At 43.4% G+C, this 19,786-nt stretch overlaps 1 protein-coding gene and 2 long non-coding RNA genes across 3 annotated transcripts in view; 1 reads left to right on the top strand and 2 right to left on the bottom strand.

Moving 5' to 3' along the window:
- Nucleotides 1-7,023: 7,023 nt before the first annotated feature.
- Nucleotides 7,024-8,811, bottom strand: LOC146425353 (endogenous retrovirus group V member 2 Env polyprotein-like). Its single transcript, XM_085041665.1, has 2 exons — nt 7,564-8,811; nt 7,024-7,532 (listed from the first exon to the last, which is right to left on the bottom strand). Exon 1 carries the CDS (start codon nt 8,796-8,798, stop codon nt 7,626-7,628), a length of 1,173 nt encoding a protein of 390 aa, XP_084897791.1. The 5' UTR covers nt 8,799-8,811; the 3' UTR covers nt 7,024-7,532; nt 7,564-7,625.
- An 87-nt stretch (nt 8,812-8,898) lies between these two features.
- LOC146425352 (uncharacterized) lies at nt 8,899-12,124 on the bottom strand. The gene is made up of 3 exons (XR_014846539.1): nt 11,995-12,124; nt 10,434-11,420; nt 8,899-9,230 (listed from the first exon to the last, which is right to left on the bottom strand). It is a non-coding gene; the product is annotated as an uncharacterized LOC146425352 (long non-coding RNA).
- LOC146425341 (uncharacterized) overlaps nt 11,292-19,786 on the top strand; it is a 413,168-nt gene continuing 404,673 nt past the window's right edge. The window contains exon 1 of the long non-coding RNA XR_014846604.1: nt 11,292-11,423. This is a non-coding gene — a long non-coding RNA (uncharacterized LOC146425341). The remainder of the gene's footprint in view (nt 11,424-19,786) is intronic.

The following is a 19,786-nucleotide window of genomic DNA, read 5'->3' as shown; positions in this document are numbered from 1 at the left end:
ACCAGAGTCGCCAATAATAGTCACCAAATCTGCGGGAAAAAAAATACAAAAACCCTCTAACAACATTAAGACACCATTTCTCTGCTCACCCCCCTCCCTCCTTCCAACCAACAGCTCGGGTAGGGGGCAGGGTATGGGATATTTTCTTAGTCCATAAATCTATTCATCACTACAATTCTTCTACTACAAACACTGTTTCTCTGCTCACCCCTCTCCCTCTTAAGACAGTTACTCTGCTCACCCCCCTCCCTCTTTCCAACCAAAAACACGGGCAGGGGGCAGGGTAAGGGTTTTTTTCTCTGGTCAGTCCATCAGGGAGAGGGGTCCCCTACTTTGCCATGGGGTCCCTCCCACAAGAGACAGTCCTCTGGGAACTTCTTTGGCGTGGATCCAATCTCACAAGCAACATCCCGCCCAAATTCTGCTGCAACATAAGTCCTCTTGTCCATAGGGTGCCGACTCCCGAGCCGAGGCCAGGCTGCTTCCATCCCAGGAGCAAGGCCTTTCTCTCCCTTGCAAGGCCTTTAACTCTTTATAGGGGACTCCAAGTGGGTCACAGCTTCTTCCAGGCATCTACCTGCTCCTCTGGCATGGGCACCTCCCCACAGGCTGTGGGTGGATCTCTGCATCCTTGTGGACTCCATGGGCTGCAGGGGGACCACCTGCTCTCCCCATGGTCTTCACCACAGCTAGCAGAGGGTTTTCAGCTCGGGTGCCTGAACCACCTCCCCCCACACCTTCTCCACTGACCTCGGTGTCTTCATGTTGTTCTCCCCTCACATATTTTCACCTCCTCCTCCTCCTCTAGCTAAAAAGAAGTATGTGACTACTTTTTTAAATTTTTTTCTTTAATATGTTTTCACAGAAGCATAACTAGCACCTCTAATTGGCCCAGACTTGGCCAGCAGCATGTCCATCACTTTCAGAGTCATCAGAGATTGGCTCTGCTGGACTTGGTGAAAAACTTCCAGAACCTTCGCACAGGACACACAGGAGTCACCTTTGTGCCACTCCCCACCCCTCAGACATTTCTTCAGGCCTACCACAACAGCTTTTGAAGGGTTTAAATTTCTCTTAGATGTTAAAGATACCTTACTGATGTTCTGGACTAAGCAAAACCACCACAGGGCCTCACCTGGAGCCTCTGGCAAAGGACCTCAGGAGAAACCCAAAGGTCAACCATTAGAGTTTTGGAGCTGGAGTTATTGAGGATCAGAAGCCCACTATACTCCAACTGAAAAAGAGATACTAGCAGCTTATAAGGGGGTTCGAGCTGCTTCAGAATTTTTTGGGACAGAAGCATATCTCCTCTTGGTGCTGTGATTGCTCGTCCTACACTGGATGTTCAAAGGTAATATCTCCTCAACACATCATGCAAACAGCACTACATGGAGTAAGTGGTTAGCATTACACAACAAGTCTGAATGGGAAAACCCAATTTCCCAGGAATCCTGGAAGAGATTTTGGATTAGCCAGAAGCCAGAGCTTTTGGAGCATTGCCTGAGAAGGTGACTTGTGCCCAAGAAGCACCACCATATAATGAGTTACAAGAAAATGAAAGAGGCTATGATTTATTTATTGATGGATCCTTCAATGTGATAGGAAACCATCGGAGGTGGAAAGCTGCTGTAAACTTCACCTCAGTCAGACCCAATACACCCAGTCTGGGAAAAGATTGATAAGAGAACCAAAGAATGAGGACCAAATTAGCATTAAAGGCGAAGGGATCAATAACCAATAGAAGATTGAATACTAAGAATTGAGTAATGTAGAACCAATGGACAAAATTTTCTTTGTTTTTTTAATGTATAAATATGTGAAAAGTCTGGTAAAAAAGCATGTGGATGGAATTATTTCCATTGCATATCCTGGCCAGAAGCACATCCTGGCCAGAATAAAGAAATGTCTAACTCACTTAAAAGATGGTGTTAGAGGGTTTCTTTTCTTCTTGCGTTTTGGTGACAACTGCAGCCAGTTGAATGTTTGCAGACAAAAAAAAACCACTGTACCTTCATGCTTTGGAGTGACAGGAAATCCTCCCCCAATGGCAGCAGCAGGATGCTGAGGGCCAGAACAGTTCTCTGCAGGGCAAAGGATGGATAGGTCCTTGTTTTAAATGTACTGATAGCAAGATATGTGCTCCACTGAAGATTTGTGGTGCCAGCATTGGCAACACAGCACAACACACTTTCTTTTGCTCTGGGAAGCCATGAGAAAAATGCATCCACTTGGCAGGCCAGTTACAATAGCCAGATAATGTGTTTTCCAGCAGCAGCTCCCTTTTTTTTGGGTTTTAACTTAATGATATGGCCTTAGTCATCTGCGGCAGCGCAGTATCACAATTCATGAATGGCCACCCCACGCCGCAATGTGGAGGGGGCCGCCCGGGGCCAGAACACGCCAGGCAGACACGTGGCTGTGGCAGGCGGTGGAGCTGCAGGGGACGCGAGTCACTGTGGAGGCGTGGCGATGAAAGAAATGCAGGATCACCATCTGAGGTTTCCAGGGATTTTATTCAAGGTCCACAGTCGAGGGTCAGAGGATGGTGGAGAGGGGCAGAGAGGCAGGGGAGGATGCAGAGTGCTGGAAAGCCAAGATGGTGAACCCCAAGTCAGGCTTTCACAGAGGGTTATCAGGAGAGGGAAGAAAGGCATGGTTACTCAGAAGAGCCAACCAGGGAAAGCCAGAGGGGAGGAGCCAGGGAGGGAAGAGGGATAAACCAATAAGCTTACAGCATGGGATGGTACAGGCTTCTGCTAGGGAGAAATCTCTAGAACAGCATCAATATGCAAAAAATCCTATAAGCACACTGCAGCAGTCATCTAAGCCTGTGTTCATCACCTGCCTCTCACAAGGTGACTGTGTGAACCAAATATATGCAGGTAACACCAAGATGACCACAACTCACAGCTGAAGTTCAAAGAATAGATTTATCTCGCTGGCTGGAGGATTCCAAAACCAGAGACATACACTGTTGGGGGTCGCCCAACTATGAATCACGCATCTTCATAGAAGTATTGGTGTCATGTCATTTTATTTTCAGGAAGCAAGCATTTTTATATACAAAAAGCACTGTTTACGTGTCTAATCTTCTCTGCTAATTGTCTGAGGCTCTTTATCATGCTCTCTAAGTATTAGCTAAGGTTCTGTCTAGGTAACCGCTTTATTTTGTTTACATTTTTTTATGATGCTCACATTTCTTGGCTCTTTACATTCTGTTATCTCCTGGGAAAGGCACCTTAGAGCCAGTCACACAGTTGAATTAAGCTTAAGAAATATATTTATATAGCTTTGTTCGGCAATCTAGTTTCCAACAATACACTACTAAGTTCACTTTAGCAGGGGCAAAAAGTGGCTAGGCCTGAGTCCTGTGTAACATAAAATAGGGGGCCTGGGGCATGTGCTAATCTTCCCCAGGCTGTGTTTTACAATCTCCAAATTTCTTATCTCCCTTCCCCCCCCTTATGAAGAGGCCTTCATCCTGTCTGTGGAGTGTTTTTAAGTTTGTTAATAACCCTTCATTATCTGGGTGAGAAAAGCTCTTCTTTAGTAGACAGAAAACAACCCAAAGTGAACATAAATACAGGAATTTTCTCACACTGAGTATTTTATAATATCTCCCAGGAGCAAAGTTGGTCTTTGAATAAAAACAATTCTAAAAACCATTTATTTCCCTCTCTCTTTGCCAATCCTCCATTTTTCCAACCCTTTCCTCCCCACAGTGACAAAACCCAAACTATCTCATGTACTTGCTGAAAAAAAGCTTTAGACATTTGAAGTAGCATCAAGATTTATCAATTGTTCTTCATGTAGAGTTCTTGCAATTATAGTCAGAAATAAGTTTTAGTCCTGTACTGTCATGGTTTAACCCCAGCCAGCAACTAAGCACCATGCAGCTGATTTCCCACTTCTCTCCAGTGGGATGGGAGAAAGAATTGGAAGAATAAAAGTGAGAAAACTAATGGATTGAGATAAAAACAGTTTAATGGGGAAAGCAAAAGCCGAGTATATGAGCAAAGCAGAACAAGGAGTGTTCAGCCATCCCCAGGAAAGCAGGGCTCCATCACATGTAATGGTTTCTTGGGGAGACAAATGCCATTGTTACCAAACAAGTTATATTTCTTTTAAAAGGAGCCTATGTAGCAGTGGGGGAAAATGTTAGGACTTAATCAACAAGAAGGGAGATTTAGTCCAGGAAATAGATAACAGCTAACAAAGCAAGTCCAAATGATGTCCATGTGTTAAAAAAACAAATTAAATTTAGGGCTTGACAGGCTTTGACCTGAAAGAATGTAGAATTTATGGGCAACCAGGACATCTGGCAAGACTCCCAAGATAAGGAAGAAACTAATAAAACCAACCCAGTAATCGTGCTGTAATTAGCTCCAAGTGGATAAAAGGTTATGGGGATCTGCGACCACCGACCCACAGACCCCTGACCCAAAAGAAGAGAGAAACTGAGCATGCTGACTAATTAGCATAAGAAGTGAGTGAATCATTAACCAATATAAGATAGGATTCTAATTATTAAGAGAACTATGCAACTTGTAGCCAATGAACACTAATTCCTTTGTGTGTCAAAATGTATAAACAGTCAAAAGTTTTGATAACTGAGGTACATGTTCTGTAGAGTGATCCCCATGTGTCACCGAATCTGCGGGAAAATAAGAAAAACCCTCTAACACCGTATTTGAAGTGATAGAGAATCAGGCATTACTTTATTTGCTGGCCAGGATGTGCCTCGGAAAGTATTCCAAGAACACATAACATCAGAGAATTTTCTCCCGAATTTTATACAGTCAAAACCCCTGCTGGAGGTGGTATCTGGTGAATGTCTGTGATAACCCCATGACCTGCGGATGTTCGGTGGGTGGCCACAATGTCCTGCAGATGTTCTGCTAATGGTCTTTATCTTTCTGGTTATCTTCAGGGTCACTCCCAATCCGTGGTATGTTAATCCCATCTCTGTAGGGTGATACTATATCTCTTAAAAAAACTAAAGAAAAGCTCCTTTCCCTAGGTAAAGTCAAGTAAAACTAGCTAGAGAGATACAATAAAATTTCTAAAGTTATATTGTTTCTGACACATGTACCTCAGCATTGAATAAAGCAATGTCGACTTTCTAACCTAAGAAACTGGTTACAGAGTTTATTTCTCAGTTTTTGGTGACACCATCACTCCAAACATCCCCTTCCCCTTCCTCCATCTTCCTCCAGCTTTATATGCTGAACGTGATGTCATATGGTCTGGAATATCCCTTTGGTCAGTTGGGGTCAGCTGTCCCAAATGTGTCCCCTCCCAACTTCTTGTCTACAGTATTATGAGTAACCCAAAATGTTATTGTATTCCATATCTATCTGTGCCCCAAAAATTGTTACTGTCTCTTTAGGACCTGGCACCACAGCCAGAAGAAGAATCTGGGGAAGAGGGGGAGGTGGGGCGAAGCAGTCCCTTTTTAAGTTGGAGCCCGGAAGTGGAGAGCTTGCTCTCTCCTGGCAGCATGATGAGGCAAAAGCTGCAGTGACTCACTTGCAGCTGGCAGGGGGCGCTGTCGGCTTCAGCGAGGCAAAAAGGCTGTAGTGGCTACTCGCGGCCGGCAGGGGACACGCTGATGCCAGCCCGGAACCTCCCCGGGGTAATGTCAGCCTCAAAGAGAGAGAGAGGAGGTGGGGGGTTTGGTTCCCCTGAGACACTCATGCAGACAGTGCTGGGAGACCAGCACTGGCAGTTGCTGAAAGTCTCAATCAACGGAGCAGCTGGGGACCCTCTCCCCCTCTTGTAAGCAGCAGGCTTGCAAGCAGGCAGCAGGGAGGACTCCACGGCAGTGTTGAGCTGCTGAGCAGAAGTCCAAGGTGAAAAAACCACAGGACCGTCTCTGCTCCCAGCCAGGAAAAAAGACTACCCACACCCAGCCAAGAACTGCCAAACCCCCATTCCCCTCCCCTTCCCAAACCATTTCAGTGGTATGTCAGAGTGCTTGGTTGCTCCTTGTCTTTCTTAATCGCTGTCTATTCACCTAGAAAGTTCTCTTTCCAGCGTCTCTCCCCACAAAAACAGAAAGAAATTCACTTGAGAAACCTAACCTACAACAGATAGTTATAGAGCCATGTGCACACATTCCAGAAGAGCTTTACAAGCATTGAATTCCTCATCCAATTGACCCATTCTACAAACTTGATAACAGTCACAATGGTCCTTAGTTGTAGGGCCCATGTTTAGATAGTGATGTGCAAATGGAAAAAACATGAACATGATCATCTGCCAACTGAACCGGGGTAAGCTGGATGACATGGTTGTCGCTGTTGAGCAGCTAGCAGAGTAATGAAGGCACCAGTTCTCAGTGGCAAGAAGGAATGACCTTTATTGTTTTGATTTCATCACATATATAGAGTTCTCAAAAGTCACCCAGATTGGTCAGTCAGAAGCCTTCCCCCAGGCCTGATTGGCCAGGCCTGCACTGTCCAAGTTCTGGGACACTGTTCCAACAACATCCAAACTTTATCTTTATTTATAAAACACAAGAAAATTTCTCATGGGAAAAACCTGTGCTAGCCACACATGGTGATGCCTAATGAGGTTTCTATATGCAATACACAAATTGATTACCCAAGACCTGTAATTATCTTTTCACCCTTTCCTCTCAAGCCCCACATTGGATGTCAATTAATGCCTTGGTTTAAAAACAAATATCTGCCAAGGAAGGGGGGAACCTTCCTGGAATGGGAAAAAAGACTCCTCCCTCCAAATTATTAAAACTTCGAAAAATTATGGGGCTTCCAAGCAAAAATGTAGATAAAGAAATAACAATTCTTTACTAGAAAATGTATCTAGAACAGAACAAAACAAACAACAACATAATAACAGGAGTTTCCCACCCCCTAAGCACTATTTTTCCCTTTTGGTGTAGTTATGACCACAACTGGCAGGGGGTACTGTTGCCTTTTTCAGCCTAGAAATGAAACTCAAGACAATTTTAGTAGAGGAGGTAATGTAAAAGTGGATCTTTATTGGAGCTCCAAGTGTCACCTAATCTGCGGGAAAATAAGAAAAACCCTCTAACACTGTATTTGAAGTGATAGAGAATCAGGCATTACTTTATTTGCTGGCCAGGATGTGCCTAGGAAAGCATTCCAAGAACACATAGCCTCAGAGAATTTTCTCCCGAATTTTATACAGTCAAAACCCTTGCTGCAGATGGTATCTGGTGAATGTCTGTGATAACCCCATGACCTGTGGATGTCCAGTTGGTGCCACAATGTCTCGAGGATGTTCTGTTAATGGTCTTTATCTTTCTGGTTATCTTCGGGGTTTACTCCCAATCCGTGGTATGTTAATCCCATCTCCTTAGGGTGATACTATATCTCAAAAAAAAAAAAAAAACTAAAGAAAAGCTCCTTTCCCTATGTAAAGTCAATTAAAGCTAGCTAGAGAGATACAATAAAATTTCTTAAGTTATTTTTTTCTGACAATTCCCCCCTTTGGAAGTGACCATAATTTCTTTAAGGTCACTTCCACTTAACTTATCATCTAAACTAAGTTAATTCAAATAACAAAAATTAAAACAATACAAAATTATTCTCGGAATAGTCAGCCATCCTTAGAGACCTTTCTTAAACTTTAGACTTTTATATGAGTTTGTTTTCATTAAGTTTGCACAATGTTTTACACCCTAATTTGCAAATTTGGATTAAGATCCATACGCCAACTATTAAGGTCAGAACTATAATAGCAATGCCAATTAGTTTTCTTATCATCGCATTCAGATTTGGAATCCATGATGTAATCCAGTCAAATATATCTACTCCCTGGTTCTTTTGGATTTCTTGAAAAGTTTCAGAATTTTTCCTTATTTCTTCTAAGTCAGTTTGTACTCTCTGGGTCTGATCTATGTACACACAGCAGCTGGTATTAATGACTGTGCACACTCCACCTTTGGAAGCAAGAATCAGATCTAGGGCCATTCGATTTTCTTTGACTACATTAGAAAGGCTAGTGACCTCTTGTTGTAAAGCACCAATTGCATCACTGGTTCGGTTTTCTATTTGCTCAATAACTCCAGAGATGTTTACGATGGCCTTTTCCAATTCAGGTACTCCTAACCATGGTACAAGTCCCCTCATAAACTTGTCAAATCCAGAGGACTTTTCAACTAATGGATTTAGAGTTCGTTTATGTCGCATAATAAAGGATCGCAGATGTCCTTTGGGGAATTCTGATTTACTAATGATATCTATTTCTGGTACCACAGTCCCAATAGTGCATATTCCTTGCCATTTAGGTGGCAGAGCTTTTCTAGCTGAATTCCCACATAGCCAGTAGTATCCTATGTTATCGGGAATAGGCCACCATTGTGTATTTAGGATACTTTTATTTGTTACATCTAAGTATGAATTACATTTCGGGTAATTTCCTACCATTATTTTCGACATACAATTAGGTGACTTTGTTTGTTTTAGAGGGGTTGCCCCTGATTTTTCTGGACATCTCTGAACACAAGAGGCATTCACAGTTGTTAATTTTACTGATAGGATTTGTTTATCTAAGGTGTTGCGTGTTACCTTTTCTTTAAAAAGGTGCATTACATCAACTGGGGGAAAGCTATTGGAGAATGTGTTTGGGATGGGAAGTCCCATCAGTTGTATACTTTCGTCTGAGTGGGTGGGAAACTGAGAGCAAATCCAGCAGTTGCTGCTGTTTGTTATCAGAGTTACAGCTTGCATGAGTTTCAGGTGTGAATTTCTCTTCCAGGGGTCAGGTAGTATTTGTTCAATGTGTGTCATGTTAGAGGAAAAATACATATCACTACCTTTCCTTGTGCGCTCACTTACCCATCCGGGATTTGAGCCTGGGTTAGTCAGTTTCAAGGCCTTGCTGGGATGGTTGACTATTCCAGACAAAATTAGCCAGACAAAATTATTCCGAAAATATAAAGGAAACCATTTAGTATTTCCCATCTTAGCGTCTCTGATTTCGTTGCAGCTTTATCTGCAATGGATTAGTTGTTTGTCGCACTGTCCAGAGTGTTTCTTCTGGGTCTGGGGCTGGTTTGATTCGCGAGTAATGGATCCAGCAGTCTCCACCAGTTGTTTTTACTGCTGTATGAGTAGTTAATAGAACTTGATAAGGTCCTTTCCACTTGGGCTGAAGGGGTTCTTCACTCCACGACCGGACGTAAACCCAATCTCCTGGCTGATGAGGGTGCACTTGAATATCCAATGGAACTGGTGAGGCTAAAACGACAAACTTATGCAGCGATGAAAGTGTTTTTCCCAAGGAAATTACATACTCTCTCAAATGATGATCACCCATTACATGATTTTCCCCAGGAACCATCACGGTTTGGTAAGGTCTTCCATACAGGATTTCAAATGGGCTTACCTTTTCTTTGGAACTTGGCTGAATTCTGATTCTAAGTAAAGCCAAAGGCAGAGCCTGTGGCCACTTAAGCGAGGTTTCCTGACAGATTTTACTCATTTGTCTTTTTAGACTTTGATTCATTCTTTCAACTCTGCCACTGGATTGTGGTCTCCAAGGAGTATGTAAATCCCATTTGATTCCTAAAGTTTTGGACAGGTTTTGCACAATATCTGCGATGAAATGGGGTCCCCTATCAGAGGACATTCCTAAGGGGACTCCGAACCGAGGTACTATTTCTTTTAACAATATTTTAGTAACCTCTCTAGATTTGTTGGTGCGACAGGGAAAAGCTTCAGGCCATCCAGAAAATGTATCAACCAAAACTAGCAGGTATCGAAATCCCTCTTGCCGAGGTAATTCAGAGAAATCAATTTGTCAATAGTCACCTGGACAATTTCCTCTTTTTGTGGTTCCAGGAGAAGGTCTTTTGTAGGACTGAGGATTGTTTTGCAAGCATATTTTACATTTCCCAACAATGCTTTTAATGATTCCAGTCATTCTTACACTGACTACTTGTGGCTTTAAGCTATCAATAATAGCTTCTGCCCCCCAATGTGTTTCCTTATGCTTGTCTTCAGCTATTTGTCTCATTACTGCTTGAGGTACTATAACTTGTTTTTGTGGTGTCACCCACCACCCCTCAGAGTTTAGGTGGGCTTTTAGGTGTTTAGCTAACATTTTATCATGGGTTTGGTATTCTGGGGTTACTTGTGGAAGGTTCATGTATTTTGATGGAACAACTATAAGGATGCTTTTCTCTGCCACCTCTTTAGCAGTTTTATCTGCCAATCTGTTTCCAACATTAGTTGGTGTATTTCCAAATTGATGAGCTTTACAGTGCATAACAGCCACTTGGATTGGTAGCTGAACACTATCCAGAAGTTGTTTAATAATATCTCCATACTTGATAGGAGATCCTTGTGCTGAGAGGAGCCCTCGTTCTTTCCAGATGGCTCCATGAGCATGTACCACTCCAAATGCGTATTTAGAATCAGTCCATATGTTGACCTTCTTACCTTTAGACAATTCTAAGGCTCGCTGCAGTGCAATGAGTTCAGCCTTTTGTGCAGAGGTGTTAACAGGTAATGGATTAGCTTCAATTACCTCAGTCTGGGTTACTACAGCATACCCGGATTTTCGTTTTCCTTCCCGCACAAAGCTGCTACCATCTGTGAAGAGTTCCCAATCTGGATTTTCCAGTGGAGTGTCCTTCAAATCTTCTCTGCTGGAATAAACTTGTTCAATAGTTAGAAGACAGTCATGTTGTATGGCCCCTTTGCAATCTGGTGCACCTTCAAGGAACATAGCTGGGTTAAGGGCAGCTGTAGTTTTTAATTCCACATCATCTTGTTCCAATAGAACCACTTGATATTTAAGCATTCGGCTAGGGGATAACCAGTGGCCCCCCTTTTGTTCCAGGACGGAGATAACCATGTGTGGGACATAGACAGTCATTTTCTGGCCCATTGTCAGTTTCCGAGCTTCTTGTATCAGAAGGACTGTTGCTGCCACAGCTCGAAGACAGCTGGGCCACCCTTTGCTCACATTGTCTAGCTGTTTAGAAAAATATCCCACAGCCCTTTTGCTTGTGCCCAATCTCTGAACCAGCACTCCCAAAGCAAGGTGCAAACGTTCATGCACAAACAGTTCAAAGGGTTTGGTCAGGTCAGGCAATCCTAATGCAGGGGCAGACATTAGGGCTCTTTTTAAGTCTCTGAAAGCTGTTTGACATTCTGGAGTCCATTCTAGTATTTCTTCTGAGTTTTTCAGGGCGTCATACAAGGGCTTTACCAGAAGCCCATAATTAGGAATCCACAAACGACACCAGCCCACCATCCCTAGGAAGGTTCGTAACTCACGTACAGACTTTGGCTCCGGAATCTGACAGATTGCTTCCTTTCTTTCAGTCCCAAGACTTCGCTTACCCCGGGAGATGGTGAATCCCAGATAGGTTACGTGTTCTTTGGCGATTTGGGCCTTCTTCTTGGATACCCTGTAACCAGCTTGTCCCAAAAAGTTTAGTAAATTTATAGTCATTTCAACACAGTCTGCTTTAGTCTTTGCAGCAATCAGGATATCATCAATGTACTGCAGCAAAGTGATTTCTTCATTCATTAATTTCCATGTTTCTAATTCTTTTGCTAGTTGGCTACCAAACAAAGTGGGACTATTTTTAAAGCCTTGTGGAAGAACAGTCCAAGTTAATTGGGTTTTACGACCTGTTGAGGGGTTTTCCCACTCAAAAGCAAACAGAGGTTGACTTTCATTATCAAGGGGTATGCAGAAGAAAGCATCCTTAAGATCTAAGACAGTGAACCACTCATCAGACTCTTTGATTTTGGTTAAAAGTGTGTAAGGGTTTGATACCACTGGGTCAATGTCTTGCACTATTTTGTTAATGGCTCTGAGGTCTTGTACTAGTCTGTATTCGTTAGTATGCGGCTTTTTTACAGGTAAGATAGGAGTGTTGTATACTGATTCACATTCTCTCAATTGCCCATGTTGCAGGAATTTTGCAATAAGTGTTTCTAATCCTTGTCTGGCCTCTAACTTTAAAGGGTATTGTTTTTGCCTTACCGGTTTTGCATCAGGTTTTAGTTGTATCCTTACTGGTTCTGCTGCTTTTGATCTCCCTGGAATGTCAGTGGCCCACACTGATGGATTGACAGCCTTGTTCACTTCCTCTGGGATCTCCTCGGTAGTGTCTGCTTGCTGTAATAACATAAAAATCTGGGCTTCCAGAGCTTTATTTTCGGGAATACACACTTGTATTTGTCCATTTTTAAAAATTATTTCTGCATCTAACCTACTTAAAATATCTCTTCCGAGCAAAGGCATTGGGCATTCAGGCATATATAAGAATTGATGAGTTAACCACATTTTTCCTATTTTAAATTTTAGAGGTTGAAAGAATGGCAAGTTTTCGCTTTTCCCGGTGGCACCTGTGACATTTACAGTGTTTTGGCTAAGAGCCCCTTTGCAAGTGTTTAGAACTGAGTAAGTTGCACCCGTGTCTACTAGAAAATCAACTTGTTCGTTCCCCAACGTCAGAGTAACCAGGGGGTCAGCTGGGGATGACTTCCCCGGTCCCCGTCATGCTTCATTTAACTCTAAAAGTCTTACAGTTTCGTTAGGGGTGTGTCCATTTTTAAATGGGCAGTCGCGCTGCCAGTGACCGACTTGTTTACAATTTGCACACTGATCTTTACTCAGGCCACGAAAGCTGTCCCTCCCTGTCGTTTCACGGGAGCTGCTTCTCCTTGGGAGTCCCTGGTAACCACCCCTCCTTGGGATTCCCCCGTAACCGCCCCTCCCTGGGGTTTCAGGATGACTGCCTCCCCCTGAGGCGTCATGAGGACTGTCTCTTTGGCCTCTTATAGCTGCTATGAGTTTAGCATCTCTAATGTCTTCTCTGTTGCTGTAAACTTTACAGGCTATATCTAGTAATTTGTTTATATTTCTAGAATCTTCCCCTTCCAATTTTTGAAGTTTTACTCTAATGTCTGGAGCAGATTGCCCCACAAATATTGTTGTTAACAGCAGTGCATCCCCTTCTCTTTCAGGGTCCAGATTAGTATATTTCCTGGCCACATCTAAAAGTCGCTGATAAAAGTCAGAAGGGGGTTCATCTTTTCCTTGGACTATTTGATACAGCTTTGATATATTTATAGCTTTTGGAATACCATGTCTTATGCCAAACGTAATCAACCTCTGATACCGAGTCAATAGCTCCCTGTGCCCTGGGTTATTGGGGTCCCACCGCGGATCTGTCTGTGGGAAATGTTGATCTAAGGTTCCTGGCTGAGCATTCTGAGCATGGAGTCTCTCTGCCTCTTCTCTTGCTTTTGCCAACACCATAACTTTCTCCCCCTGGGTTAGCAGGGAATCCAATACCACTTGAATGTCTAACCAGTCTGGGTCCTGTGTTCTAATAATAGTCTCGAAAATCTTAGCTACTTTCTCAGGATCTTCCCTGTATGATCCTGCAAGCTCTTTCCAGGATCTTAAATCTGCTACTGAAAACGGCACCTTAACAGTAACCGGTCCTTCTGCCCCGGCAGCTTGCCGGAGTGGCGCTTGAATTACCCCCCTTTCCCCATTCCTGTCTCTTATTCCATTTCGGGTTCTACTTGCCACCGGACTCAACATCCCTTCACCTTCAGCATGCCCACTCGCTCCCTCTTCATCCCGTGCTGCGGGAGGCTCCCCAGCGGCTGCCCCCCTTTCCCTTCTTCGAGGGGAAACTAAAAATTCAATCTCTTCTTCTACAGAATCATGCTTCTGACACTTCTTCCCACCACAACATTCTACACAACTATATTCTAGAGATTCACTTTTATTATCCTTCTTTAAAGCCAGTATCACAGACTGCTTAGTTTCCCTAGGTAGCAAACCACATTTCTTCCGTAGATCTAAGGCATTTTTCAACTCACAAAACAAATCTATGTAAGGTATTTCATTCCACTTTTCCTTTTTCCGGCAATATAGCATTAGCTGCAGGATTGTTTCAGAATCTAAACACCCGTTACAAGGCCATTCTTCCTTATCTAATACATAACTCGGCCACCAGCGGTTATAGTATTCTATTAACTGTTTACGGGTTAAAGAGGGGCTTTTAAATTTTTTCCAATTTTGTAAAATACAACCCAGGGGTGAACTCCTGGGTATACCTCCTTCCCGAGTAGGTGAAGATACTTTTGAACCCATATCGAATTGTGTAGCTACCAACTATGCCAGTTACACACACATAGATGTCGCAGAGGTATACTTAAGTTCACACAACGATTCCACAATCACTCAGAATGTTTCAACACTCAGCAAGTTATTTATATTTCGCGGGCGTCCCCGCGTGGGTTTTTATACCGGTAAAACACACAAGTTAACAGGTAATTTGCACACACACAGTACACTCACACGCATTCAAAAATTCAAAAGCACCGGAGCAAACTTTGTTAAAAAAAACTTTTCACAGTAACCTAGGCAGGAGACTTGAACTCCAAAACACTCTGCAATTGCGTTTTAACTAGGTATCGGGACTTGAACCCGAAACCGCGCGGCGGCTGGACACCGAGACTCTAACTCGGAACTAAAGCAGCTGAGACTCAAACTCACACACCGGGCTCCGAGACTCAAACTCGGAACTGAGACAACCCAGACTCGAACTGGGAACAAACGCGACCGAGACTCGAACTCAGAAACACAGGAAGATGACACCGAGACTCAAATTCGTAACCAAGGCAACCGAGACTTTAACTCGGAAACACAGGGATTCGGCGCCTAGACTCAAACTAAGAAACCGAGAAAACATGCATGTAACACTAGTGATTTTTCCAGTATCTAATTAAACCATCACCCTTGTATTTTACCCCAAAGTAATGCCTTAAACAAAAAAAAAACCACGGGATCTTGTGTTGAACTCACCGGATTCCGGGGACCGAGGTCTCCTGGATGAAATCTCCGTGCGCGCTGGGGAGACACTCACGTTCCCGGAGTCCGTGGAGTGATCAACAGCCTCGTCCCTTCGTGGTCGCCAAAAATTGTCACCGAATCTGCGGGAAAATAAGAAAAACCCTCTAACACTGTATTTGAAGTGATAGAGAATCAGGCATTACTTTATTTGCTGGCCAGGATGTGCCTAGGAAAGCATTCCAAGAACACATAGCCTCAGAGAATTTTCTCCCGAATTTTATACAGTCAAAACCCTTGCTGCAGATGGTATCTGGTGAATGTCTGTGATAACCCCATGACCTGTGGATGTCCAGTTGGTGCCACAATGTCTCGAGGATGTTCTGTTAATGGTCTTTATCTTTCTGGTTATCTTCGGGGTTTACTCCCAATCCGTGGTATGTTAATCCCATCTCCTTAGGGTGATACTATATCTCAAAAAAAAAAAAAAACTAAAGAAAAGCTCCTTTCCCTATGTAAAGTCAATTAAAGCTAGCTAGAGAGGTACAATAAAATTTCTTAAGTTATTTTTTTCTGACACAAGGGCAGTTATGGAAAAATATCCACAAAAGCCCACCCCCACAGGGGTGAATACAGTTTTATAGGTTTTAGGAAATGAGCATAGTTGATAAAAAGCACCAGCATGAATAAAGGCAGAAGTCATGGGCATTTCCCATGGGGTCACTCAAATTGATAAAGGACTCAGCCTCTTTTTATCCTGGTTTCTCAGCTGCAGTTCCCTCTCCCTTTCCCCATTGGCTGAGGTACTTGACAGGTACAGACTTCCCAAAATGCCTAATGCAGACCCCCTTCTTATATGCATCCCCCCCCTTCTTTTTCTTGTGTCTTCTGTTCTTGTAGTTTATTACCATAGACTTGGGTAAGTGAATCAGTGGAACTTCTATGGAATTCCTTCCCATTGTTTCTTCTATCTTTCAGTATCAGTCTTCTCTTACCAGCACACTCACATTCTGTAAAGATGCTCCCTTCTCATTCCTTTCAATCCCTCCTCATTTTATTTTCTCAATAATTGTATTTACAAACTTTAGTTATCATTGACTTGATTTTCTGTTCCAGGGTATTTTTTTTGTTTTTTGATGATTTGCAGTGACATGATTTTTTGTTCTTTTGTAGCCATTTCTGGATCGATAGGCATGGCTACGACTTGCATCCCCTTGATCACAGACTGAATGAGATGCACTAAGTGAGGTATTATGCGTGGTGAAAAGATTAGAGTTGCTATAGCACATAAGAGGGGAAAAAAGCATTTATTTAACCCATAGTCCACCAGGTAAACATGAAAACATGTCCTAATCCCATTGTGATAAACACATATTATAGTATTGGCTGTTTGCAAATATTAAAATGGATGCTATGTGTATAATTGTTAATTCTTACATAAGTAGCTTTGTTATAAAGATATAGTTGTGTAATAATAACTAATGCCTTTATTTTTGTAACTAACTTAACTTAGACATAGTGGTGAAATAGATGATATGGTTGTTTTAGAATACTTGTGGTTAACTTACAATAACTGAAATAACTAAATCACCTGCTTGGTTGGATAACATCTGAGGAACGGGCATGACAAGGACCCCTGCCACTGACATTTCAACTATCAGCAACTGTCACCTGCTGAAACCACAGAACAGGGGGCCGATACACGACTCTCTAGACCACAACCAAGAGGACTGCGCATGCTCTAAAAAGGTGGATCAGAGGAGGGGCCATGCCAAAAAGTTCCTGGGACATGCAAACTAGTTTGGGGAAATGTAAGAATTGACTCCGTGGGGTTTAGTTATGGGGGTAAAAATAGGGACAAGAGATCTCTAAAGATGAGTTTTAGAACATGAAGGTTTATTGCGAAATAGAGTGGGGGTGAGAGGCCTGTGAGCCGCAAAACGTGACTCCAAGCAGGCCAGCAGAAAGGGGAGAGAGAGAGAGAGCAGGAAGAGAAGAGCTAAAAGAGAGCGATTTGCCGTTTACAATACAATAAATTGTCTTCTCTGTTGAATATTCAACTCTTCTTTAACCAATCTAAGACAAACTACAAGTCCTACAGCATTTACATACAGCCTATAAGAATCATCACATTAGCATATAGGGTCTTGTTTCAAACCTTAGAAAAACTGCCTTTTTGGGATTTCTATCAGGCATGTAAGGTCAGCCCTGGCCCTTGGACTTGCCTGGGCAGAGGGCATTGTTCAATCAGGAAGGGGGATTACCTGCCTTGGCCATACCATTGTTCTCTAGTTACTCTACAACTCGAATCTTGTTTTCATTTTAATCTCGCTCATATTTCCCATATTCTCATCATCTTTTGCAAGGCTATCATATCTGTAAGGCCTTCCTATTTCATCTTCCCCAACAGGGAAATGTTTGAATATGTATAATTGTTTATGAATATGTATTTGACTGATGCAATAGGAAGGGTATGTAAGGAATGTCTCCATCAGTAACAGGGTTGCCTCTGGCTAAGGGCCAAGCGCCCAGCGCTGCTACTTTTGCTTTATTGTCTTTGTCCCCTATTGTCCTTTATTAAAGTTTTTAAATTCTAGGAGGAAAGTGAACTTCGTTTTTCACATTGCCTAGTTTTCTGGCATCACGATCCGTTCTAATCACAGAGGAGCAAAGTGGGGGTGGGCACAGAGCTGTTTGTGCCTTTTTTTTTTCCTGCCGTTTGAAGCATCTTATCTGCCTTTTCCAATCTTGGGAGCAGTTTGGCTGGAATGCAGCAGCCCATTAAATGCCTGATCCCTGCGGTCAAACCTCGATCCACTTGTGATGTTCTCACCATGGAATGCAGAAGCAGGGAGGGGGTGGGTTTCCACTACTGGGTCCAAGAATGCAGGATCAGGAGGTTTTCCGCAAGCTGGAGGCGTCAGCTCCAGGAGGCCCCAGGGTGTCTCGAAGCAGCGGATGGGGGGGGGGGTGCTTTGCCTTCCTTTTATGGGCCTCAAGTACTTAACGCCTTCTTTGCCTTCTTTGCTTCAGTCTTCCACAGTAAGACCAGTTATCCTCAGGACAACCAGCCCCCTGAGCTGGTAGACAGGGACAGAGAGCAGAACAGATATCCTGCAATCCAGGAGGAGGTAGTTAGTGACCTGCTGTGTGGCTTAGATGCTCACAAGTCTATGGGACCAGATGAGGTTCACCAGAGGGTATGGAGGGAGCTGGCGGTAGAACTTGCCTCAGTGCTGTCCATCATTTATCATTAATCCTGGCTAACTGGGGAGGTCCCAGATGACTGGATGGGTGCCGATGTGACGTCCATCTACAAGAAGGACCAGAAGGAGGATCCAGGGAACTATAGGCCTGTTGGCCTGACCTCAGTGACTGGAAAGGTTATGGAGCAGATCACCTTGAGTGCCATCACACAGCATGTACAGGACAACCAGACCCTGTTTAACCAACCTGATCTCCTGTTATGACCTGGTATCCTGGGTGACCCAAAGATTGTGTATCTTCTTTGCGCCAACATGCCCAAGATTATTACTGTCTCTTTAGGACGCGGCGCTCTGGGAAGTGTAACTTGTGTCTTTTACCCCAGTTCGCAGAAAGGAGGAGGGCTGGGTCCCTTTAGAAAGAGGAAACATGGGGCACACTCTCTTTTGTTCTCCCCAGCCTCCCCAGGTTCCAAGTCACAACCCAGGAAGCTGCATTTCACAATCCGCAACTACTTTGAAGGGAATTTTGCAACACCATTGTTGCTTGTTTTTTTCTTTTCCTTCTGCCTGCTGTTTCACCAAGAAGGGGTCAGGTCCTCTCTCCATGAGTTTTCCAGCTGCTGCCCCAGTTCCAGCCGCTTGCTGTTTGCTGAGGAGGAGGGGAGTTAGCTTGATGCTGCCAGGGATGTTTTCTTTGGTCTTCGCCACTTGGGACTGGTGGGCCTGGGGCTGCAACTTTTCAACACCTGGTGGGACTGTTTCTTCCCCCTCCGTCTCCCACAATGCAGCAGTGACTTGGAACTGTGGTGCTGACACCAACTGGGTCCAGCCAGGCCAAAAGGGAGCAGGGAGGCTGAGAGGCTGAGAGGAATGAGAGAGAGATGTCTTTACAAACAAACTGTGAGGCCTGCTGGTGGATAAGGCCAGATACTGATAGGTGAAAGAAGCAATGGGAGGAACCATAAATTCCATAGGAATTCCATTAAGTGACACAGACTGTTACTCATCCAAGGCCATGCTAAATCCCTGGACTTAGAGAAAAAGAGCAGAGACACAAAGAAAAAAAAGGCGGGGGTGGGGGGGGAATGTACATTAGAGGGGGATCTGTATTAGGCGATTCGGGAAGTCTGTACCTCTCAAATACCTCAGACAATAGGGAAAGAGAGAGGGAAATGCAGCCAGGAAATTAGAATAAAAAGGAGACTGCATCATCTAACAATTTGAGACACCCCATGGGAAACTGTCCCATGATGTCTTCCTTTATTCAAATAAAGCAATGGACTCCTGTGATAAATGAGTAGATAGTGAATGTTGGCTTTAGCATATATGAATTTAGCATTTATAAGTGATAAAGTACTGTGTAAAGTAGCACTTAGATAAAATACAGTTAAGTAGAAACAAAGTTAGAGTGAATTATAAACTATGTAATAGTTGTAGTATGCTAGAAATGTGGTAAGAAATACATGGTAATAGATGTCTTTTAAACTGTTAAGCCACAAAGCCAGAGATCAAGACGCCCTGAAGGAAGAAAAAGAAACAGATCTCATGCAGCCCAGGACATCTGTGATCTACATTCACACCTCCCAGAAAAAAGTGTCAACCATAAATTGAATTAAGGGTATAGACGACTTCAGCCGTCAACCCTGAAACAAACCAGAAGACCAAGATGGCCGGACAGGAGCATAGTGATTCGCCCCAATCGAGCCTGGAGACACTTCAGAGACCAAGTCAGAGAAGTGGGTATTTGCTTTATTCGG

This window comes from Lichenostomus cassidix, chromosome W, assembly GCF_008360975.1.
Source record: "Lichenostomus cassidix isolate B80296 chromosome W, HeHo_3.0, whole genome shotgun sequence".
Taxonomy (NCBI): domain Eukaryota; kingdom Metazoa; phylum Chordata; class Aves; order Passeriformes; family Meliphagidae; genus Lichenostomus; species Lichenostomus cassidix.
Note: the sequence above shows the minus strand (reverse complement) of the source record. Positions and strands in the feature narration are given on the sequence as shown.

What these genes read in the sequence shown, in the direction of transcription:
- LOC146425353 (XM_085041665.1), bottom strand. Translation starts at nt 8,798, where the DNA reads ATGTATTTTTCCTCTAACATGACACACATTGAACAAATACTACCTGAC.